The 16,876-nt window shown below is 45.6% G+C and overlaps 2 protein-coding genes across 2 annotated transcripts in view; both read right to left on the bottom strand.

The window, feature by feature from the left end:
- Positions 1 to 66: 66 nt before the first annotated feature.
- Positions 67 to 6,076, bottom strand: pygo1 (pygopus family PHD finger 1). The gene is made up of 3 exons (XM_027021175.3): positions 5,603 to 6,076; positions 4,841 to 4,923; positions 67 to 3,786 (listed from the first exon to the last, which is right to left on the bottom strand). Exons 1-3 carry the CDS (start codon positions 5,649 to 5,651, stop codon positions 2,575 to 2,577), a joined length of 1,344 nt encoding a protein of 447 aa, XP_026876976.2. The 5' UTR covers positions 5,652 to 6,076; the 3' UTR covers positions 67 to 2,574.
- A 3,235-nt stretch (positions 6,077 to 9,311) lies between these two features.
- prtga (protogenin homolog a (Gallus gallus)) overlaps positions 9,312 to 16,876 on the bottom strand; it is a 38,617-nt gene continuing 31,052 nt past the window's right edge. Inside the window, exons 11-19 of the mRNA XM_035524867.2 lie at positions 16,165 to 16,260; positions 15,340 to 15,526; positions 14,401 to 14,528; positions 13,905 to 14,075; positions 13,214 to 13,405; positions 12,571 to 12,694; positions 12,325 to 12,463; positions 12,026 to 12,124; positions 9,312 to 11,899 (exon numbers count right to left, since the gene is read on the bottom strand). Coding sequence (XP_035380760.1) covers positions 11,492 to 11,899; positions 12,026 to 12,124; positions 12,325 to 12,463; positions 12,571 to 12,694; positions 13,214 to 13,405; positions 13,905 to 14,075; positions 14,401 to 14,528; positions 15,340 to 15,526; positions 16,165 to 16,260 — 1,544 coding nt within the window. The 3' untranslated portion in view covers positions 9,312 to 11,491. The remainder of the gene's footprint in view (positions 11,900 to 12,025; positions 12,125 to 12,324; positions 12,464 to 12,570; positions 12,695 to 13,213; positions 13,406 to 13,904; positions 14,076 to 14,400; positions 14,529 to 15,339; positions 15,527 to 16,164; positions 16,261 to 16,876) is intronic.

Below are 16,876 nucleotides of genomic sequence, written 5' to 3'. Positions count from 1 at the left end.
TTGAAGCTCTTTGACCTTTCTGGGTCAAAGATCAAAATCCCAACAAACCCATACATACGCCTTGCATCCGAACAATGTAGAGGAGTAACCTCCTTCATTTATTAAACACAGTAGTCCAGGTACAGGCCACAAACAATGACCGTTAAAGTGTTATCATGTATTGTCCATTTAATGAATCTGTAACGCTATGGGACAAGAAACAAAGTCAGCGTATTTATTTTTAAAAAGTAAAACATTGTAGCCCATAAATGAATTGAGGGGCACCATTATATAGCTAATCTTAACACAGCGTTCGATTATGCCAAGGAAACTGCAGCAAATTCTTACTAGGCACTAGTTCATGTGATTTATCTGTTTAGGGTTTATTTTTATCTGTACATTCACTGTTCTTCACCCAGCTCACTTGGACAAATGATATGAGCTCCTCTCCCCTGGTATAAACTCTCAGAATCAGGTGAAGCACGCAGTGCCTTCGCCTCCTGGTCGGCCATGGTTTAACCAAGGCAGCCCTTGCCAACAGTCTAAGGCTGATTGCTTCGCAAACATCGCCGATTCAATTATTCTTTATAGAAGAAAAACAAACCGTATCCTGTAAGCAGGTTATAATGCGCTTACCATGCAAATCACAAAATAATATTTTTTTGATCACCGCCTTGCCACGGTTCAGTGATGCATAATTTCTTTACGGATATAAGTAGGCGCTAAGTATTTTTGGTTTATTCAATATAACCTAATTAAATAGTTGAAGTGTCAATCTTTTCAGAGCACAGAAGTGAACGTCCTAGAAACGTCGAGGAGGTAAAGGGAATGCATACACTGGGAAACGCCATCGCTGCGGAATACTGGGAATGGGTATTCGATGAAGGGCGTGTCATTCTTTGGAATATGAAAACAACAGTACAATATAACGAAGTTACATGTTCACCACAATACGTCTGTTCTGTCACATTATAATAGAAGACACCGGTCCACGTTTACATTCGTGATGCACCAAACGTCTGCAGCTGATGCAGTTCTGATACGATGTAGTAAAAAGCCAAACATTATTAGAGCGATATCATTCAAATATCGGATGTATTATACATTATACATCAAGCGGGGGGCGGGGGAAGAACAAACAAGCAACCAAAAAAAAAAACCACACTACCGATTGTATCCTCTTAAATGTGGTAATATACATTTACGTTCTTTTTAAACAAAGTTGCTTTTAACAAGGTGCCAAACAGATTTATTACTTGGAATAAATCCGGGGGTAGGAAGTGATAAAATCAAGAAAGGTCGTTACTTATATAAATTAATCAATCAATCACCCTACTGATATATTCTGTACAATTACTTTTCCAAAACACTTTCCCAGAAATGCATTCAAGTAACGAATCCTCGTCGTCTCCAATAACAAATAAGAGTAAACCGGTAAGGAAATGCAATTAAATATTAAAGGTGATTGAAGACATTTTAGTGCACAATCGGTTTCTCCGTTTCTGGGTTCATATTTGCTGGGATAATCTAACCTTTTCTGCATTTACGATACAATTATTCACAAGTTCACGAACAATCGTTTAAAAAATAAACGCAACACTAGATGAAATACATGGTAAAGCGGGAACAACACAGCGAAGCCAGGCGCGTACAGGCCATGAGAAGGGCGCGTTGCTCACCAAGACCCGAACAAACCATGACACAATGAGACTACATTCAAAAAGCACCCCAAGTGCTGCTCGTTTCGGTCTCCTTTCAGGAACATGCTACGGAATACAAAATAATCGCTACATTCAGCGACGACAGCTTAGTTCTTCGTGTCGCTGTTCTGTAACAATCAGAAGGTTTTATTTAAAAGTACAAGCCGTTGTTTACCGGCAGCCCTTTCGGATGCTGGTCTTCACAGGCCTACACCGACGAGAAACGGACATCACGTGCTCAAAGCCGTTCTGCTTCACCCAACAGCGTGTTCACTGCGCGTTAACAGCAAACCGATTTTTTTGTGAGCACCATACATTAAGCTGGACGATGTTAGGTAATAATTGGTTTAAAAACGTTAAGATATCTGATCACACCGCTGCTTTTGATGTATGGTTCGAGAACTTCGGACGATCCCAGTACCTAGAGTGACCTGGATCAAGAGTTGGGATGCTGAAGGTCACCCGGTCAAAACAAATTATTTAATTAACAGAATTATTAATGTTAGACTGATGAATTTCTATAACACAAGTCAACCACCACGCTAATGTGTTTGTGGGAAGGAAGACCGTGTACAGTTCAAAGCTAATGTAAATCCTAGCACGTATTTACAGAGCACACAGGACTTCACCCCAGACAGATGTAGATCGGGGGCCTAGCTGAACGAGACTTGAGGTCTGAGTAAGAAACTTGGATAAAGCTGGACCACCTCCTCGTCTTGATTTATATATGGAGGCTGCAAGATCATACAAGTCACACCCAGTCAAGGAGCAGAAGGGGAGACAGAAGAAAAGTGATGGAGCTCTCCCTCACGGCACTGCAACAGAACCCAGCACAAACAACACTGACATTCACGGTGGCAAGAGAAACGAAATCGAGGAGACACACACACGCCATTCAGGATTGTCCCTCGCTGTTCGCGGTAGGCGGGGCCGATGTCTCCCGCGTTTTGAGGAGCTGAGCGCCCTTCTCCTGCATGCAGCCATCACAGCCCCAGACAGCAGCCGCCTCGGCCGTCAACATGTTGTACGCCGTCTCAGTCATTCCCGTACACACTCTGTGGAACCACTTCTGGCACGAGGCCTCACACAGGATCGCCTCCTGGTCATCATTCACCTCATTGAGACAGATTCCGCATGGGTACACTGGCTCCGAAGCGGAGGCTCTGACGCTGCCCAGCCGGCTGGGGTGAGGCGCCGGCTTGCTACTGGCCAGAAGGGCGGCGCTGCGAGCGCCAGCGCCGGGCCGCCGGCTCCTCTCCACGACAGGTTCGATAAGAGCCCCTGGCTGGGGGGTCTTCTTCAGGGGTTCGGCTCCTGGATGGAGGACGCCGTTGATCTTCTCCACACCTCCTTCGCCGCCGGCTCTGTTCTTCCCCTTCGGCTCTGCCTGGCCGTCCTGAGCCCCCCCCTCCTCTGACGTGGAATTCTGTTTCCGCGCAGACGCAGCGTTCTGGCTGGCGCTTTTGTTCGCGGACTCGCTGGGGTCCTGCTTGGGCGTGGGCGTGCTCGCCTGGGCAAAGCTTGACAGCTGAGGGAGTGCTGAGCTCACGTCCGGGACAGGTTTACCCGCCAGGGGTAGGCTTCCACTCGCGGGTCCCTCCATACCGAACCCCGGGCCTGGGCCATCCATTCCACTCTGGTTCTGGTTCACGATGGGAAGTGGCAGCTGACTGGAGTTCTCACCAGGGCCCGGTCTGAAAGGCAGCCCACCTGGAAGCTGCATGCTGCCGTTATTATTAAACATGTGCTGGTTTACAAACCCTGCACTCTCCGGGTGCCCGTAGCTGAAAGCGGGCGGGCGGTTGAAGCCCATGGCCATCGGGCCCATCGGGCCCTGGGCGAACAGGTGGGGCTGGTTCCGCATCGGATATGGGCCCCCATAAGGAGAGGGCATTCTGCTGGGGATGTGTGGAGCCGGTCGGGGAGGGCCATAGCCACCAAACCCTGTGTAGTGTGAAGGGCCAAAATACAGGCTGGAGGAGTTCAGTGGCTTCAGAGACAGAGTGGGAGAGTTGTAGTTGTCATCGAAAGGGTTGGAAGCCACCAAATGATCAGAGCTGGGGTTTGCCGGAGGAGCATACTCTGAGAGTGGGGCGAAGGAAGGAGCCTGCAAAAACAGACACACACGGTCAGAACCAGAACCACAGAATAAAAGAGCTTCACAGCATGGCGGGTCAGTGTACGAACTCAAAACATGACCGATGGAACAAGAATTTTTTTAAAAAGTAAAGTAACTTTAGTGATTTCTAACAAAGGGCAGTTGTAATACTTAATGAGTGTTTATTGATGAAAGTAGAAGGGAGTTGTGTATGAACAACACAGTGCAGTTACAAGAAATTAACCAAAAAACTGAAAACAACTATTTTAAGTGCATTTGAAACATGTACAATGGCACCAAACTGAGAACATCAGAATGTTAAATAAAACATTGAATACGAGACCATATAACCCCATATCACGTACTGAAATGATAGCCATTACACCTACATACTACAACAATTAGAGACTCTTACCAGGGCTGTTCATAGAATTTATTTATTTATTTTGGCCATGTTTCAACTCCAAAGCAAAATGGTTCTAGTTCCCCTCACTCCACTGGTTCTGGAATAACCACAAACTCTTCAGCAGTACAAGTTTTACTGAAGCACAGAATATCACTGGTTCAGATCTTTATTTTCTAAAAACCTCTAAAAAGGTTCACATTCCTTTTATTATTTTTTTTATATAATGCTGCCCTTACTGTAAGCATGTTTTAAATAGTTTATTTAAATAGTTTTCCCATTCCATTTTGATTAAAGTTTATTTATATTGGTTTCCATTCTGTTTTAATTACCCTACAGCTGTGATAAAGTTACTTAGACCAGAATATTCCCTTAGTTTCATCTCGCATGACCGTATCTAAGTATTTTTTGTAGATTAAACTGGTGTACCACCTGCTGTGACACTAGGATAATTCACTGAACTCCACATACAATGAAGTCTGCAATATCGCAAAGACACATACACCATGGCCATCAAACTCCCATTCCTAAGTTTTCAACATATACATACATCCTTATGGATACATTCACATATATGAACACACGCGCGCGCCCTGTGCCAACATATAAGAGACAGAGTCGCTTTCATTCATTTAATTTGCGTTTCTTTCATTCGTGTACCTGTGTATTTGCTTTGCGTTTCTTCTTATCCGGACTCCCCAGGAGGAGGCCTGCCCCCCCTATACCCTCGAGACCTCCATCTCCTGCAAACGCAAGCACCCAGTTAAAACACGCTTACTGGGGAATTTGCGCAACGAATGAACTGTGTTCACATCTTGTTCCAGAAAGAAGCAAATTAGATCAGTGCAATAACGATTTCGCAAGGAGTCAATCCGCGTGTCTAACAAACGCATAATGTAGTATGACCCACTGTGAGGCAACTTGGATCAGTTTAACAAGCATGCGGAGTCAGTGGCTAACCAAAACCCATAACCAGCACAACGAGCTTTCTAGGACTTGCTGAATTAAACTTGCGGAGACGCGATTTGAACTACCAGAGTCACTTTTGCTTTAAATTCGCTCGTGCTTTTCTACTCCGCAGCTGTATAAACAATTTCAAAGTTCACACTAGTTTCTACAAGGTCTGGATACATTCCCACGCAGCACAGTCCATAAGCGAGAGCTGAATACTGTGACATATAGGATCAAAATCTCTTTACCAAGTATTTGCGAATTCTGCGGCAAAATATCGCTGTCTACTTGGGAGTTTCATTCAGTTCGTCAGAGGCCTGGAGGAAGGCCGAGAAGCTCCTCCGCCACCGTGATTACGGTTGGGACCGGAGAGCAGCGAATCATGCCCTCACACACATATACACACGTACGCACACACATACACACACGGCAACACGGCCGAGTATATCGGGGGGAAGAAAATCACATTACCTCGGTTTCTTTTGAGCGAGAACGAATCTTTATCCTGGTCCGTGGACATTACAGGACGCCTCACATGACTCTAATGTCCAAAACGAGCAGGAAACGAGCTAACTTTGATGTTGAAAGATGAAGTGTAGTCAACTCGTCTTCCCCCTTTAGCAGCAATCACTGCTATCTGTGTGTGACCAGGAAAGCTGCAACCGCTCGCAAAGTTTGGGAGGAGCGGACACGTTTCACTTCGTATTACCGACCCCTATCCCCAAAAATACGCGAAAACGCGCTTTCGCTACGCTTTACTTTTCGCCACGGTATGTCACGGCTCAGTTAAAACCAGCATATCGGGCAGATTTGGCGAGGGCCTGGAGCGAGGCGACCGCAGAGATACCCCTCTACGCCGGCATGTGAGTGTGTCTGCACGGCTGCGTTTGATGCTCCGCACTTCAATCTAAACCGGGGAGACGCGAATAAAGACGCGCTCGTCTGCTGCCTTTTAACCCCCCCCCCCCCTCCCCCCGTGAGGGCACCAAGCGTCTGAAGCCATGAGTAAACAACATTTTGTCAAATGTGTGTCTTATGATATTGCCCCACTCTGCATCGCAATGCAAGATGTGTGGTAACCGAAATATTAACGTTAGATGTGGCGCGCACTTTAAATCACGGGGCCAGACTTTTACAGGGAAACTGGGACCAAAGCAAATGCATGTATGAACCTGCAAACCGAGAGGTTTTATCAGGGAAACGTTGCCTACGTCTGGTCACGGGGATATTTAACAACATCACCTATATTCTATGGAAATGAGAAAACATACACCTTTATACATCTCAAAAAATTAAAGACCTCTTATTACAGTGCAGCCTATACAGATAACACTACGTCTAGATAATTCTAAATTAAAAAACACCAGACAGAGAATGTTATTTTAATTATCTTTGTTTATTCTGGCAATTAATCGTTCATTCATGGCCTAAAATAGTTTGGCCTTTAATTCGTTCTAACCGTATAACTTTTTTGGCATGGCGATTAATGTTATAGAGGGGAATAACACTTGCCAAAACATTTTTAATGATGTTATATGTGTATTCAAAGGAGTGAAGGAAGTATTACAACATTTACAGTAACAGAGCGTGTAGATAAAAGACTGACAAGTAAAAGAATTACATAGAGGCTCAGTGAGTGTGAAGGCCGTAGCGTGAGAGTTAACCCCACCTACGGACCACGGGGCAGCGAGAACGTTCGTGAACGTCCTCGTTTCACGCCATTCTGTTAATCCCTTTACTTCAAAACAAGAAAAAAATTCAAAACAAAACTCGTGAAATGCAGAACACAACAGACCGAGCTCATAAGGCATGCGTTAATAACTGTTACTAAACAGTAAAAGCACTAAAACAGTACTCCTTAATGAAAACAGTACTCCTTAGTTAAAACAGTACTCCTTAATTAAAACAGTACTCCTTAATTAAAATATTACTCCTTAATTAAAACAGTACTCCTTAATGAAAAAGTACTCCTTAATTAAAATATTACTCCTTAATTAAAACAGTACTCCTTTGTTAAAGATCACCTCTCATGAAATTCCACAGGGCATAATTCCAAAATTGCAAAAAGCATTTAGAAATTCCAATGTACCACTACTCTAGTGATATAATATTCACACAAATAACTACTTTTTAGGATTTACAAGTGTTCTGTTCTTTATCAGATTTCAATAAATGGAATTAATACTATTAATATTGTTAGCTGGCTGCTATTTTGTCAGTACACCAGCAGTGCATTAGAGTCAGTAAAAGCATTTTGCAGTGTTACATTTATATGGAAGTTTACTGGCAATGTTTGCAGTATCACTGTTTTTTCAGGTGAAAGATGGAAGCATAACTGAAGGGTTATTAAAAGGGATATTCCTGGTTAATTGTAAATTAATCTATAGACAACTGTCTTATTACTAGATATTTTACTAGATATGTTTCTGTATACTCAGAATGGAAAATAATTGATTCTGAACCCATGTATTGTCTGTTATCACAACAAACATATTATGGAGAACATTCTCCTGACCTTTTTTCTGGTCAGAGTATAAATAAACATGTGCGCCTGCTTTATTTACGTGTCACAGATGGGACTGGTTTCCCAGCAGAAGAATTTAGTGATACTATCTGAAACTTCTATTGCCTTTACTGTTTTGAGAGGAAGTTGGAAAAATGTCTGAACCTTAATATGAATATCTTTGGAAAGAAAATCTCTAATACTAATAATGTCCTAATAGTTGTAGTATTTAAGTGTAACTGTTTATTTTTGTTACAGAATATGTAGACACATACTTTAAGTTTATTTACACTGTTGACTACTTGCCCTGTTTGAGGCTATTGTAAGTGAGATTTAAACTAATTTAAAATAAGTTGTCTTCTGTTCTGCAAAGTACAAAGGGACATGTGTCAAAGTTTTGTCTATGGCAGCAGATACACTATAGCACTAGAGACACTACAGATGCTTTGTGACACTAGAGATTAAATTACTCTTACTCTGGACCATCCCTTTAAATCTGCACAATAGGCTCAAAGTTCTAGAAATATTCTCAAAAATACTGCAGACACCTTCAGTCTGGGTGTCGGGTGGGTGAGATTACACAATTGGACAATAAATGGAAGTTCACATGCGGAGCATGAAGACTGATGTAATGGAAAGGATTACACACAAAATAATGTAAAATAAAAATAAAATGCAATGCAAGTAAAATACCATTTCCAACATGTTCTGAAAAGTGAAAGTTTTTCAGAATCATGTTATCTGGGGTGCATTCAGTGTCATCAAACAATATCTCTCCAGGTGTCAAACATCACTCTGTACTTTCATACAATTTACAAACAAATTTTAAAAAAAGAAACATTACCAAAATAATTTTCTCCTCCAGTGAGAAAAGGTAAAAAAGATAGTTAGTTATCCTAATTGTCTATTATCTTTGGTTTGCTTAAATGGATTTATTAAAGCACAACAATGTAACACTGTAATTGTCAGAAAGCTGCTCAGTCACAAGCAATTAAATTCTACACTGGAATAAAACTTTGTTTTTTAAAATGATAAATCATCATGCAAAGGTGTATAAGAGGATTTTCTGTGCAGCGGTGACTACATTCTTTGGTTTAAGGTTGTTTGCTTTGAAATGAAAGTAAAAAATCTGATTGTGTATCTCTGGTTCATGCAACAGAGGTCAGTTAAGCCCAGTCACTTCCCCTGATTGAAAAGATTTCAGCCACATAGGATGTAAACCTACGCGCACGCGCGTGAGGGTGTATAATTTTCAACTACATTGCAAACACATCCATGTTATTGGAAATCTTTTGAGGGAGGTTCAGGACTCAACAGTTTGGTTTGTAGTGAGCATGAGATCCAGAATGTTCTTGATTTGTATTGCTGGAAAAGCAGCTCTGTCCCCCAGGAGCGCTGAGACTGCCCGCATCTCAACTCATGAGGTCGCCATACGGGGGCACACACCGGCATGGTGTCGCCATACGGGGGCACACACCGGCATGGGGTCGCCATACGGGGGCACACACCGGCATGGCGTCGCCATACGGGGGCACGCACCGGCATGGCGTCGCCATACGGGGGCACACACCGGCATGGCGTCGCCATACGGGGGCACACACCGGCATGGCGTCGCCATACGGGGACACACACCGGCATGGCGTCGCCATACGGGGGCACACACCGGCATGGCGTCGCCATACGGGGGCACACACCGGCATGGCGTCGCCATACGGGGACACACACCGACATGGCGTCGCCATACGGGGACACACACCGACATGGCGTCGCCATACGGGGACACACACCGGCATGGCGTCGCCATACGGGGGCACACACCGGCATGGCATCGCCATACGGGGACACACACCGGCATGGCGTCTCACAGGGCAAAAAGCAACGTCTCAAGCCTCTACTCCACAGCTATACCCACACAGACTAAACTCACCCAGGAATCTAGAATTTCAGCTCTACTACACCAACATTCATACATTACAGATACTGTAAAATCCACGTAATTCTAGATTTCCAGCTGCTGGTTTGCAGCTGAGTCTTTGTGCTGGTCCCTGGGACTTTCATCTTTGGTCTGGTTTGAGGAAAACTCATTGTCATCATCACACTGTCCCAAAGACCAGCGGAAAGATCAAACAGCAAACAGTTCGGCGGACGCTGGCATTTGTCACCGCTGCACATTTGCGAGATCTAACATCTAAAGGACAAGTGCTAAAAACTCACATTTCTACAAAAGCATCCACTATATTAAAAGACAAGAAAGTAACTAGAATCCGTACCCAGTAGTCCATATACGTCAAGAAAAATACATATCTTTGGAGGTAGGAGGTTTTTTTGGTTTTCATATTTCCTCACCTTTTTCTATGATTCAACTCTTTAGCCATCTCCGTGCTCTAGAGAATCCCCTCACAAACAGGACTCCACAAGAACTAATCTCTTTCTGACTCCAGCGTAAGGCCATAGTTGTGTACAAAGCTCTCACAGGAATGTTTTACCCAAAGGTGCTATTGCAGTGCTAACATGCTAACAGTGAATGAAAGGATTTGGGCACCAAACAGAAAATTCACATCGGCAAAATGTGAACAAAGTATGGCTCGTTTTCACTCATAATTAACAATCTTGGGTTTGAAATATTCCTGTAGGAACTAAACGATGTCAGTATCAATGTATGAAAACATAAGAAAATTATAAAAATAACACTTTGAAAAGAAAACCTGATTTACCACAGACATATAATTCCTACTGGACGGCCTTTTTACTTGTGAGCAGGCTTCTCAAGCCTCTGAATCCAAACTGGCATCAAACACAACACACAGTTCCACCAGAGGTCAGCGAGAGCCACCCAGCTCCACAAGCATACCCTGTCAATCGCACAATGTCCCTCCAAACAGCCACATGGCTCACCAAATGTACCAAACCTTGAGTCCCTGAGTCGAGTACAACACTAAATAATACAACAAGACTTAGAATGAGGTAGTTTAAGGCAGGCACTGTAAGGGCACAGACACATTATCAAACACATTCATATGACCAACCTGAGAAGTTAATGTCATCTGGAATAAAATCAAAGTCAAAAGCGGATGACATCGTTACCTAAAGGTGATGATAACATCAAATATGTCATCACTAACTAAAGTTCAACATTCATAAAGTCTGAGGTAGATCATGAAAACACAAGACTTAGTACCCTTACAGTCCAACTTCACGACTGAAACACAGACAGACAAGAACAGACAGACAACAACAGACAACAACAGACAACAGACAACAGACAAACGCTAAGCTAGCAGGAGCAAAAGTATTGCTGTCAGGAAGTATCGGTTGTCATGTAGAAGAGAAGGCTCCTTATAAAACGTCTGTATAAGTAGATATTAAATATATAGTTGCCGTTTACCATGGCGTAACTAAGAGTTACTTTAACTAAGAGTTAAAGTGTCCAAAGCGCTGATGTGGTCAACAGTGAACGGAACTGGGCAGTTAGCATTGTCATCCTAGCCAGTTAGCAGGGTCACTGTTAGCCCCACAGAGTTCTGGACTGAGCTAACCCATTAATAACGTAGAGAGAGTCCGTCACGGCGCTCCTCCTCCAGTGATACACTCACTTAAATAACATCTGAAAATGCAATATCACACACTTCACATTGTTTGGACAATCTGTTCAAAGACATTCACGGTGGGTGAGTTGTTTTTTTTTCCTTAACAAAAAAAATACATTCACTGAGAGGAAAGACTCCAAACGCAGCCCACCCAGGTTAGAGGGCATTGCAAAGAAGCCTTGGGATTGGGAGACCTCTGCTCGGCAGTCCACAGCAGCAGATACGAGGGAAGGAGCTTCAGGATCTGAGGATGAGGGTCAGGGTGGGAACTTATGACACCTCACCACTAGAGGGCGAGCACAACGACCGATGCTCAGTAGGTGGCGATGTCCTCTCTACCAGCTCCTGCTCCTCCACCACGTGACCTGCGCATTCCTCCGGCCCACCACTCTCGTCCCTGCCTAGGGACGCGGGGCAGCTGCTCGCGCCCGACGGCACGTCGTTCATCTCCATCTCGTCGTGCGAGTATCGGCCAGAGTCGCCGGTCTCGTGACTACCTTCGCTAGAGTGGGAGGCCTCAGCGTCGCCCCCCGGTGACCCCAGCAGGGCATGCAGTAAGGAGGGCTGCTGCAGCATGTGCGGCTCACCGGTGTAGCACAGGAGGGTGGAGCCAGGCTCGCTGGTGTATCGAAGGAGGGTGGAGCCAGGCTGGTACAGGCAGGAGGACCCAGGGAGCCTCTGCAGGGGGAGGGAGGAAAAACACTATTTCATTAAATATTTACATTATACATTTGAGTTAAATGGGAAAAAGGGAGTTCACTCCTGTGTGTTAGTTCCTGTAAGTGTACCAACATGCATCCACACCTTTTCACTCCTCTGAAATATCCTCCATCTCTGCACCTTCTTGCTCTCTGCTGGGGCTCTGATAGGGCCAGAACTGTTTATGAGCAGGTCTGAACCACCCTGAGAATTAGACACTCACTATGTCAGCACACATCTCTTCAAGAGCCACTGCCAAGTGTCGACAGTAATAGACACATTCCGTCACATTTTGCACTGGATATGTATACAGATGTAAACCATATTAAGTGTTTTATGTCTTTTACCAAAAAAAGATTCACATTGTTTAGTGAGATGAGAACCAGGAACTCTGTTCCATTTACCTTTGCATCAATGAAGTGCTCCGTCACCATAGGAACCATAACACCAGAACTTGGAGCTTGAGTTTCATTGGCTATGTGGACGGTAGTAGGCGGTGCTTGACTTTGTCCCTGCCTGACGATTTTGCTGGTACATGATTTCCTGTGTTGTGAGGTAATCGTCAGTTACTACAACCACGTGTAACCAGTACTGAATCAGCTGAATGGCTCAATTACCAGCCACAAAAATTGTACAGGCAATGAACTTACCTGGATTTCCCACGACACACCAGGATAAGAGCGCAGACCAGGATGCAGGTGAGAGCGATACATCCCCCCCCAATAATGCCCGTTATCGACCTCTGATCCAGATGGGAAAATCCATCGTAAAATACTGCGAGGACACCAAACACATGCACATGCGCGCACACACACACATTAAGGAGTGTGTTTCGTGCAATTTATAACACACCTGCACACATAATAACATACAAACATAGCAAACCAGTATGAGCAGAGCAGACACATGTGCACCCCCCCACACAAACCCCCCACACACACATTCATATACACACACACACACACACCTTTACATGAACAGCTGTTGTCAAAGAGCATTTTTAACGTAGACATCAGCATAACTGGTAACAACAGCTAATGTATGCAGATTAGAACCTAGTTGTGATTGTGCAGATTGTACAGAATGTACAGACTTATAAACACACAACACACATACATATATACACACACACACACACACACACACACACACACATACATATAAGCATATAACCTTTCTTAACAAGAATTTGTATGTTTTTATTTTTAGAAGTATTTTTAATTATTACACTGTATTCAATCAACACAATAAAACACTGCCATTACAGGTTGGCTTGCGGATTGTTCTACGCACCAGTGGCATGGGCGGAGCCGTGAGAGCGAGAGGCGTGTCCGGAGGCGTGTCCAGAGGCGGGACTGTCTGCGTTAACAGTAAGCTCCACAGCGGGTGAGAACGGTCCATCTCCCATCTGATTAGACGCTGATACTTTCACCAAATACACGTTGCCGGGCTGCAGATTCTCCAGCAGAGCCATGGTAACACTCCCTAAATCAATGAATCAATCAATCATTAAACAAATCATTGACACCTGAAACATTTCCCCACGTATTTCCACATACATCAGTTACTGTTTATGTAGCAGGGTGCTGACATTCCTAATCTCTATTTAAGGTTCATTAACAACCTCTGAAATTTAAGCCAATTAAAAAAAAGAGTTATGGGGTACAGCAGGTGCTCATGTCCAGAGCGGACTTATATACTGAGCAGAGTCACGTGTGTGATTAGAACTGTGGGCCTACGGAGTTGAGTCAGCCCAGCTCAGCAGTCTGGTCTGAACCCTGGCTCCTTAAGGAGAATCTCTGGGTGGGTGATGACTCCCTAACGCCAAAGGTGCCCCCCCACACACACACACTCTCTCTCTCTCTCTCTCTCTCTCTCTCTCTCTCTCTCTCTCTCTCTCTCTCTCTCTCTCTCTCTCTCTCTCTCTCTCTCTCTCTCTCTCTCTCTCTCTCTCCCCCTCCCTCCCTCCCTCTCTCATACTCACCTTCTCTCTGCAGGATCTGCCATTGGCCAGTAACCCAGGCTTTTCGTGACGCATACAAAATGGTGTAGCGTGTCACAGCAACGTTGGCCTCATTAGGTGGTTTCCATGACACCAACGCTGTGTCTCCTTCAATCAGAGTTACTTTCACTCCCGTCGGGGGCGTGGCTGGAGCTAAGTGTGGCAACAGAGGGACCAATCAGCATCAGCCAGAAGCAACTCCATAGCATAACACTGACCTATAACTCAAATACACTTTATTCCTCCAGCGGTGGGACTGATCTGAGAACAGTGCAGGCAGCAGAGAGCAGGCACAGGAAAGTCTGCAATGATGAAACAGCTCGGGGTACATGTACCGCAACACTGGAAAAGACACTGATGTTGCAATCACGTGTGACTAATGAACATGTGATACAATCTGCACTCCTGCTCTACTACTCACACTACTACTACAAGTACTACTCATGCTGATCTAAACGTCAATGCAAGGGCTCCTCACCGTCCGGCAGGGTGTTCTGGTACACCACAGGACTCCAGGGGCTGGACAGCTGGTCCACGTGTAAGCGCACGGCAAACTCGTAGCGGGTGTTGGCCTCCAGGTTCTTGACCAGCAGGCTCTGCTCCCCCCTGCAGAAGGCGGACACCCCCAGAGGAAGGACACATGGTCATACCGCACGTCTGCCAAGCCCCCAATCTACTGCTGTCAAAGGTGTGCACTTCAGATCCACCTCCGCCATTCTGACTGTGGCTGTTCTGCTAGGTACATTTACTTGGACTACAGTTGGCTAATATAATCTCTAATCTGAAAGACATAGTGCTCACATAAAACTAACGAATGCCAACAGAAATTAATCTGATATTTCACCAAGTCAGAATAGAATAACCATCATGGCATTCTCCTCGGAAAGCCTTCATGGTCATCATGGCTAAACAGAAGAAAAACAAACCCCTGAAGGTTGGGAGACGTTTAGAGTTTTATGTCAGCTCTCACTACTCATTAGACCGTTCACGTTCTCCTTAGGAATCACCTTCAGTCTGGAACATGTTTAAACACTAATTTCAGTCTTTGTCTTCTGTTTCATGTGATTTTGCTGATGGGATTGCTCCCCTTTCGATCTCTCCCTCCCTCTCTCCCTCCCTCTCTCTCTCCCTTCCTCTCTCTCCCCCCTCCCTCCCTCCCTCCCTCCCTCCCTCTCTCTCTCTCCCTCCCTCTCTCGCTCTCCCTCCCTCTATACCTCTATTCCTCTCTCACTCACTCTCCTTCCCTATGCCTTTCTCTCTCTCTCTCTCTCTCTCTCTCTCTCTCTCTCTCTCTCTCTCTGTCTGTGTCTGCCTGTCTTCCTCTCCCTCACACTCTTTCTCCCTCCCTCTTTCTATCTCTCACTCTCTCCCTCCCTCCCTCTCCCTCTCTCTCCTTCTATGGGTCAGTAACACTCACGTCTGTAGGTACAGCACCAGTGAGGCGTTCTGCAGGCCCACCGGGTTACATCGGACCGTGTAGTTGATGGTGTGGGCACCGGTGAAGGCGGGTCGAGCCCAGTTCAGGAGCACGGCACTGGAGCTGTTTGCCCGCGCATGCACGTGATGGGGCGGCGGAGGGGGCGGCACCAGCCGATCACGCACCGCTGCTCGCACAAAGCAACGCAAACATACAGCACGTCAACTAAATGGCTCACAGGAAACCACCAACACACAGTAAACAGCCCCAAAGCCATGGAAGCTACGTGGTTTTGCTGCAAATCTCATATGCTGTGGAGACAGGTGTAGGGTTCAGAGAGCTAGTCCTGCAAGGAAGGTGTGGTTATCGGACATGGACAGGCAGAGAGATGGAGACATGGAGAAGGGGGAAGATCTGTTTATTTTAAACATAGTACAGCAGTCCAGACCAGCTGGGGATTCAGATGATGTTCTTTTGCACTGGACATAGCACAGGTCCACCTGTCCACCTGTCCGCCTATACACCTTCAAGACTGTACTCCTGTAAGCCTGTACACCTGTATGCCTGTGCACAAATGTCCGCCTGTATGCCTGTACGCCTGTCCATGTGTACTCCTGTCCACCTGTAGGCCTGTAGGCCTGTCCACCTGTACGCCTGTAGGCCTGTCCACCTGTACGCCTGTCCACCTAGCACAACTAACTGGTGTAAACTGGATCTTCTCCAGACGACTCCTTTAACATAAACCATAACAGCTTCGTATTTATGATCCGTCCAATGGCATGGCTGTAATGTCACAGTGCTGGGCTCCAGTGTGGAGGTTCTTACAGACACATCCCGGGGTGCTGATGGTCCGGTCAGCCTGGTAACCCTCCCCGAGGAAGCTGAAGGCCAGGAGCTTGATATGGTATTTCTTCCTGGGGTCTGGATTAGAGAAAGAGAAGGGAAGACACAAACAGCTTTCATATTACAGGTGAAGAATGTGTCATGTGCACAGGAGGGCTCACAGGTGGGACATTGGAGTATGCCTGCATTGTCGTGTACTGGTGTGTGTCGGTGTGTGTAAACTACTTCACCCCTCATCCCATACCTCACACCCACTCCTACCTCGCATCCATCACCCCTACTTCACACGCATCACCCCCACCACTCACCCACCCCTACCTCGCACCCATCAAACCGACCTCACACACGTCACCCCTACCTCACATCCATCACCCCTACCTCACTCCCACTCCTACCACTCACCCACCACTACCTCACACCCACTCCTACCACTCACTCACCCCTGCCTCACCTGTTATGGGCGCTACTAAACAGGTGTGTCAGAACAGCAGGGTAGCAGGAGAGCTTCCACTCACACACACAATCATGCACATACACACACACACAAACACATGCACACGCACACACACACACACACACACATCACTCACACACACAATCATGCACATACACACACACACATACACACAAACACATGCACACGCACACACACACATGCTTCTGCAGATCTCAACTGATTACAGTGAGACTTCAT

This window comes from Electrophorus electricus, chromosome 6, assembly GCF_041902795.1.
Source record: "Electrophorus electricus isolate QZ-2024a chromosome 6, ASM4190279v1, whole genome shotgun sequence".
NCBI classification, from domain to species: Eukaryota; Metazoa; Chordata; class Actinopteri; order Gymnotiformes; family Gymnotidae; genus Electrophorus; species Electrophorus electricus.
The sequence above is the reverse complement of the archived record's forward strand: the minus strand, read 5'-3'. Positions and strand labels throughout refer to the sequence as shown.